The 7,628-nt window shown below is 43.7% G+C and overlaps 1 protein-coding gene across 1 annotated transcript; it reads right to left on the reverse strand.

The window, feature by feature from the left end:
* Positions 1–2,655: 2,655 nt before the first annotated feature.
* Positions 2,656–3,639, reverse strand: LOC128150667 (olfactory receptor 10A7-like). The gene has a single exon (XM_052807028.1). It carries the CDS (start codon positions 3,637–3,639, stop codon positions 2,656–2,658), a length of 984 nt encoding a protein of 327 aa, XP_052662988.1.
* Positions 3,640–7,628: the final 3,989 nt, after the last annotated feature.

Raw genomic sequence — 7,628 nt, forward strand, 5'->3', positions numbered from 1 at the left:
AAAGATTTAATAAGAAGATATAAGTTGATGGGCCAAACTGCGGAGATGGGGCGCAGGGCTCAGCCAGACAAGTGCACTGACAGGCCCTGTTTTACATGTGACCAGCCCACTTTATACCCTTTTCTGTCTACCTTCCCTTTGTTCCTCCCTGTTTCCCCTTCATTGGGTCATTGATTGACCAGATTTGGTTCTCCTCACTGCCTCCCTTATCATTTGTTGGTCAGATTTGTGTCCCTGTAAGTTCTCATTCATCGCCTCGTCCCTTTCTTATCATGCCTTGTTGCGTTGAAGAAAGTCCTTGACCAGGTACCCCTAAAGGAGCAGGCACTGCCCTTCCACATATCCTTACAACAGTGTTTAATTTTTTCACTGTACAGGCTACATCTACACTGCTTTTGCTAGCTTTGTTTAATGGCCCATGACTACTCACTATGTTCGAGGGAGAAATTCACACTGTCCAAATGAGAACCAAAGTGCCGGGGGGTGCGGTGCCTTCAGGCTCCACGCCAGCATAACACCACAAACAGGAGCTTCGGGAGTATACGTTTCAACTGAAGACATGTTTATACAAGCACAAGGTATTTACTTAACCCAGAAGAAGAAGTGGAAAACTGTTTGTATGAGGGAGTGGGTTAACTGCAAAATGCCAAGTGACTCAGTGTATTCCTAAGTTTTCTGCAACTGTTTAAGCATCCTACCTCTTACCCACTCCCCTCTCCTGTGGAGAGAAAATCAAAGGGAAGTGAAAAGACTCGTGGATGAAGGTAATGACAGTTTAATATGGAGAGCAAAAGCTGTACACACAAGCAAAGAAGGAATTAATTCACTACTTCCCATTGTCAGGCAGATGATCAGCCACTTCCTAGGAAGCAGGGGCTCAGCATGCCTAACTGTTGCTTGTGAAGACAAACACCTTAACCATGAACATGCCCCCTTCCTCCTCCATTCCCTGAGCTTTTATTGCTGAGAAAAACATCATATGGTGTGGAATATCCCCTTGGGCAGTTTGAGTCAGCTGTCCTGGCTGTGTCCCCGCCCAGCCTCTTCCCTACCCCCAGCCTACCAGTCTTTGTGGGGGGTGGGACTGGAGGGGAAGACTTGACTCTGTACAAGCACTGTCCAGCAATAGCCAAAATATTGGTGTTTGAGCCACAAATGCAAAGCACACACCATACGGGCTGCTATGAAGAAAGTTGACTCCATCCCAGACAGACACAGTACAATCTCCACCCTTTATTCCATACCATCTGCGTCATGCTCAGGTCCAACGTTATCTGATACACCTGACCATCCCATTCACACATTGTTTCACTTCTATAGCCTACTCAAACCTTTCCACTTATCTAACCCACACTGCATTAAAATGTTTCATTCTTCTACCTCATATGTTTCTTTTTATTTCCCATTTTTTCTGTTTCTTATTCCCCAAATCCAACCAATCTTCCCAGGCTCAACTTCACTCCTTCATTCCCAAATCTTCTACCTCCTCCCAGCCCCAACCTGCGCAGGGGATATGAGGAATGGGGCGCTGTGGTCAGTTCACAACAGTTTGCCTCTGCTGCTCCTTCCTCCTCACGCTTTTCCCCTGCTCCGGTGTGGGTCCTCTCTGGGTCTGCAGTCCTTCAGGAGAAACCTGCTGCAGTGTGGACCTTCCATGAGCTGCTGCTCCCTACTACCAAAACCTTGCCACATACACCAGGAATTGTGTAGTTGTCCTTCTGTATTTGTACTAGAGTGTCTTTGTTACTTCTGGTCTAAGAGACAGTGATGTAAATTAGGTAGTAATCACAGAAATTGGAAGAGAAAATGCTTCTTGGATATAAGAAAGACCAAAATTGGGGTTGAAGTTAGATCGAAATAAGCAGAGAGAAAATAAAAGCTCCAGTCACTTTTTGCTTTAATGAACACTCCATGTGTCAAGCCAGAAAAAGAATGAGACAGAAAGTATCAGGTTCAATGAGTTAAGAAACAATCCCCACCCATAGCTTGCTTTCAGCCTACATAAGAAGGGAATTACTTAAAACAAAGCTATGGCTGCTAGCTGGCAATATTTTAGTTTACCCTTTCTGTTTTGAACTGAGCAAGTTACTAGCTAGTTTGAGAAGACATCTTTGTTCTGAGAGGAAAAAAAACCAGAGCAAGTCTAGACTTGAACACAGTCTCTCCCATGAGTAGGAAGTACACTTCCAGGAGACACAGCTCGTCCCCTCCAATCACTACTAACTTGTTTCTTAACTTGTTTTTGAGGAGGGTTGGGGTTTGGTTGGGGTTGGTTTGGGGGGGGGGGGGGGGAGTTCTAAGCTATTACTTTTGCTTTGATGGAGAGGAAAACAAACTTCTTTTTTCCCCAAGCCAGAGACTTTATGTACTTATGGACATAGAGGTAGAATGATGGGGGAGGATAAGAATTTTGTAATCCACTTTTGTAATATTCCTACACTGAGTCAGGTTTACTCATTTGTTTGCAAGGCCAGAGGTACGACAACTATAATTTATTCTAATATGCCAAGTAAAAAAGGCCAGGTATTTCATGGATTTAACAGCAAAGGATTGCTAAAATAGCACAGGTGTTTTTGAAAGGCATTTCACTTCATTCATAAATTCCATTTTTTTACTAGGGAAACACTTATGTTCTGTGCAGCTACAAGGAATCCATCACCTGGATGGAGAAAAAAAAGCCATCTGCTTCCTAAGTAAGCACCTGTCAATGCATCTCCTCAGGCTTTGCTTGAGTTCCTGATTCCTCAAGCTGTAGATGATGGGGTTGAGCATGGGGGTGACAACTGTGTAAGACAGGGAAACCATTTTCTTCATGTTGGATGAGATGCTGGACTTGGGTTGCAGGTGAATGATGCCAGTTGTGCTGTAGAAAAGGGTCACTACCACCAAGTGAGCTGCACAGGTGGAAAAGGCTCGCCTCTGGCCCACAGCCGAGGATATCTGAAGAACAGCATGGATAATGCGAAGGTAAGAGATGACTGTCAGAGAAAAGGGAATCATGACTATTACGACAATAGCAATAAAAATCAGTAGTTCAAACAAGGCTGTGTCTGCACACACCAGCTTCAACACAGGAGAAACATCACAAAAGAAATGATTGACTGTGTTTCTCCCACAGAAGGGCAGGGTAAATAACCGTGTGGTGAAGCCCAGAGCTACAGGGACACCAGACAGCCAAGACCCAATAGCCATCTTGAAGCAGCGATCCCTGTTCACCATGGTGGCATAATGCAATGGATGGCATATTGCCGCTTGCCAATCATAAGCCACTGTACCTAAGAGGAAACACTCACAGGTGACAAAAAGAATAATGCAGTTGAGCTGCAAGGCACAAGCTGTGAAGGAAATAGTTTTTCTCTCTACCAGAAGAACTGCGAGCATCTTGGGGACAAGGCTCAGGCTGTAGCAGATCTTTGTCAAGGCAAGATTCTTTAGGAAGTAGTACATGGGCGTGTGTAGGACAGGGTCAATGGTTGTGATCACAACAATTAGAGAGTTCCCTATCAAGATGGCCAGGAACATGATGGAAATCAGTGTGAAAAATAGGAGCTGCATCTTGCCATGGAAGGCAAACCCCAAAAGTAAGAAGTGAGTAGTGACGGTTTGGTTTCCTGGTTTCATTTCCTCAACAGGTCTCATCCTAAAAGACAACCCCCCCACACACACACTATGAAAGGATTAGTAGCTTGGGACACACTTGTGGTCTCAGAAATAGCTACAGTTGCAAGTAAAATGGGGTTTAAAACGAGGTGAAACTTGGATTGCATATGACAGTGGCCCCAGTGTAAAAAATCTCAGCTGGGGAACCTGTACAAGATCATCTTTAACAGTCGCAGGCTGGGATTCATGTTCTCTAAATTAGGTTAACAGAAGATAGACATACAAACTTCAAATAACCATTCTGTGTTTATTTTACATGGAAAGAAATGGATACCTCCAAAGGGCAGGTCACCTTAGCATAACAGTGGCATCTGTGATGAGACAGGACAATTTCACTTAGGATGGGCTGGATGTCTCTCAGTTAACTTCAGCATCTTAATGTCTATAGACATCTAAATGTCAGCCAGTCATCTCAGAATCACTTTATTTAATGATGAGAAATTTAGCGCAAGACAGAAGCACAATTTCTTTCTTTCTAAGATGGATATCCAAGGATGCCAGGACTGGCGATATCATTAATTATGAAGTGAGTATACAATGACCAAATTTTTGGATAGCTGGAATTAACTGGAATTCATTTAATTATTGGTGTTCTAAGCTAGGCGATATCGAGATCCTGTGGCTTTCCACCTACTGGTTTGACTCAAGCAGAAGTGATCTACCTACATTATTTTCATTGTCAACCCTGCAAAAGTACAATCCAAACCTAAACAAGTTTAAATTAATAAAAGTGTTCATGCACTTGCATTTGTTTCATCAAATCATATAAAATCCATATTCTGAGTTTTCATTTAAGATAAGCTCTGGGGAGTAAAAAGATGATCAGCATACAAACAGCTGCCCACATAAAAGTGGCTGCCAGCATCTACACCTTGCTGCTTTTTTCCAGGAATTTATTATCTCATCAGATATGCTAACACAACTATTTGTCTGGGAAACTTCCTGGACTGTTTCAGCCAAAATATACTTGACTCATTTTTGAAAGACACATAAAGAGAATAATAGAATTGTGTTGGGGTTTTTTTCTGTATTTACACCATTGGGATTGAGATAATGTGACCCACAAGATCTGGAGTTTAGTTTTACTCTGAGAACTAAGGGTTAACATTTTCTCTTCAGGATTCATGTGCATGAGATGAGAATATATATATATGTGTATAACAAAAAATTCCAAACCAATAATGAGAAATAAATTGCTTAGACTTCGATGAAGGTATCTGTGTGTCCAGTGGGATTTTGGCTTCCTTCCACAGATGAGGAAGGACTCTTGCTACCTACACAGCAGTCAAACTGTATCGTTAATAACGATAAAGTAGCTTAAGGTTTTCAAGTCTCTGGGTTTTCAGGATTTCTGAAAATGCCGCCTTCTTTTCCTTAGCAATGATGAAAGAGAAAATGAGATGAGAAAGTATAGAGACTGTGATTCATTTGTTCAACATATTTATCAGCAAAATAGGCAGCTACAGTTGCCAAAGTTTTCTATAGACAATAGAAATAAGCAAGTATACTGTCAGTATAATTTATGTTTCTCCACCATAGACATCTAAAATAATACGAATCGCTGATGCCATGGAGGTTCCTATTTCTCTCGGATGAGTGAGTAATTCAGATGCAAAAATCTGCATTGCCAGTGCCTAAAGGTAGGTGGGAGAGATTCCTCTTGTATAGGCGTAACAGCAGCTCCAGATGCCAAGCAGAAAAACAAACCATAGAAACACACTTATATTTTGGGTTTGCTGTAGGAACCGATGAAGAATGAGGAATAGAAATTGAAATATTACCTTATGTTACTAAAACTGGTAGAGTTTTCTCTCTCTTCAGTAGGGGCAATAATTCCAAAGGCAGAGAGGAAGAGAAATTATGAATAAAGACAAAAAAAGTAAAAAACCCCCACCCTTTGTTTTCCTCTGTAAGAGGCAGCATCTCCTCTGATTCCAAAGGCTCCTACAGCTAATGGGTGGAGGTATTTGAAATTTCATGTGCTCCCACTAGGATGAGGTCTCCAGACAGCAACTTTCTGGTATGATGAAATCATATGTTAAATGATGTTTTTTTTATCCATGGCCTATATAAACATGCAGTATATTTTAGGGCATACTAGCAGTCTAAGTATAGTGTAAGCAAAGTTTTCTTCCACATGTTCAGAGTTGTATAAGTAAGTGATAAAAGTGTTAACAGTAATAATAGGATATTCTTTTATTCTTTTTCTTATCTAATTTACTAATATTAGGGGGAAAAAATGGAATTTGACATATGTTGGTGTGATGGGTTAACCCTGGCTGGACGCCAGGTGCCCACCAGAGCCGTTCTATCACTCCCCCTCCTTCTCAGCTGGACAGGGGAGAGAAAATATAACAAAGAGCTTGTGGGTCGAGATAAGGATAGGAGAGATCACTCACCAATTACCGTCACGGGCAAACCAGACTCAGTTTGGGGAAAATTAACTTGATTTATTACAAATCAACCGGAGTGGGGTAATGAGAAATAAAACCAAATCTCAGAACACCTTCCCTCCACCCCTCCCTTCTTCCCGGGCACAACTTCACTCCTGGATTCTCTACCAATCCCCCAGCGGCACAGGGGGACGGGGATGGGGTTTACAGTCAGTTCATCACACGTTATTTTCTGCCGCTTCATTCTCCTCAGGGGGAGGGCTCATCACACTCTTCCCCTGCTCCAGCGTGGGGTCCCACCCACTGGAGACAGTCCTCCACGAACTTCTCCAACGTGGGTCCTTCCCACAGGCTGCAGTTCTTCACAAACTGCTCCAGCATGGGTCCTTTCCACGGGGTGCAGTCTTTCAGGCACAGACTGCTCCAGCGTGGGTCCCCCATGGGGTCACAAGTCCTGCCAGAAAACCTGCTCCGTGGGCTCCTCTCTCCACAGATCCGCAGGTCCTGCCAGGAGCCTGCTCCAGCGCGGGCTTCCCACGGGGTCACAGCCCCCTTCGGGAACCCACCTGCTCCGGCGTGGGGTCCTCCACGGGCTGCAGGTGGATATCTGCTCCACCGTGGACCTCCCTGGACTGCAGGGGGACAGCCTGCCTCACCATGGTCTTCACCACGGGCTGCAGGGGAATCTGTGCTCCAGCGCCTGGAGCATCTCCTCCCCCTCCTTCTTCACTGACCTTGGTGTCTGCAGGGTTGTTTCTCTTACATGTTCTCACTCCTCTCTCCGGCTGCCAAATACCGCCGTCCCAACTTTTTTTTCCTTCTTAAAAATGTTATCACAGAGGCATTACCACTATCGCTGATTGGCTCGGCCTTGGCCGGCGGCGGGTCCGTCTTAGAGCCGGCTGGTATGGGCTCTCTCGAACACAGGGGAAGCTTCCAGCAGCTTCTTACAGAAGCCACCCCTGTAACCCGCCCCGCTACCAAAACCTTGCCACACAAAACCAATACAGTTGGTTTCCCAGTAGCTTAAGAGACTTTCAAGAGATCATAAAAAATACTTGCGTAGCCATGGTGTTATGAATATAGAGCACTGCAATATGATACCAATGTATTACATAGCCCTAAATATGGCAAGCAATAGTACAATAACAGGTTATCTTATAGACACACACAGACACCCTTTTTTTTTTTAACTGCTTTTGTCCACTTTATTCTGGAAATGGTAGATTCGGTAGTTGTCTGCTGGTCATCTGAAGCGCTCTCCATGATGGTGTGGTAACTCAGTGTAAGACACAGGTGAAAAATTAGGTGATGTAAATTCAAGACTGAAGTATTTAACACTTAATCAACTCCAGCATAGTCTAGGTTCGTATCCTGAGAAATCTAGAAAGACAAGTCAAATGAGTGGAACCAGAAGAAAGCTGTTGTACCAGTGCATCACAGTTGAGAAACGTCACAGAGGAGCCATTAATATTCTCCTATTGCAAAAGGTTTGACTTGAGCCCCAGCTCCCTGACTGTATGCCATGCAAATCTTATCCTGCTTCTGGTCTGCCATGAGTTACGTGTTTTTTCT

Source organism: Harpia harpyja, chromosome 14 (genome assembly GCF_026419915.1).
Source record: "Harpia harpyja isolate bHarHar1 chromosome 14, bHarHar1 primary haplotype, whole genome shotgun sequence".
NCBI classification, from domain to species: domain Eukaryota; kingdom Metazoa; phylum Chordata; class Aves; order Accipitriformes; family Accipitridae; genus Harpia; species Harpia harpyja.

What these genes read in the sequence shown, in the direction of transcription:
- LOC128150667 (XM_052807028.1), bottom strand. Translation starts at nt 3,639, where the DNA reads ATGAGACCTGTTGAGGAAATGAAACCAGGAAACCAAACCGTCACTACT.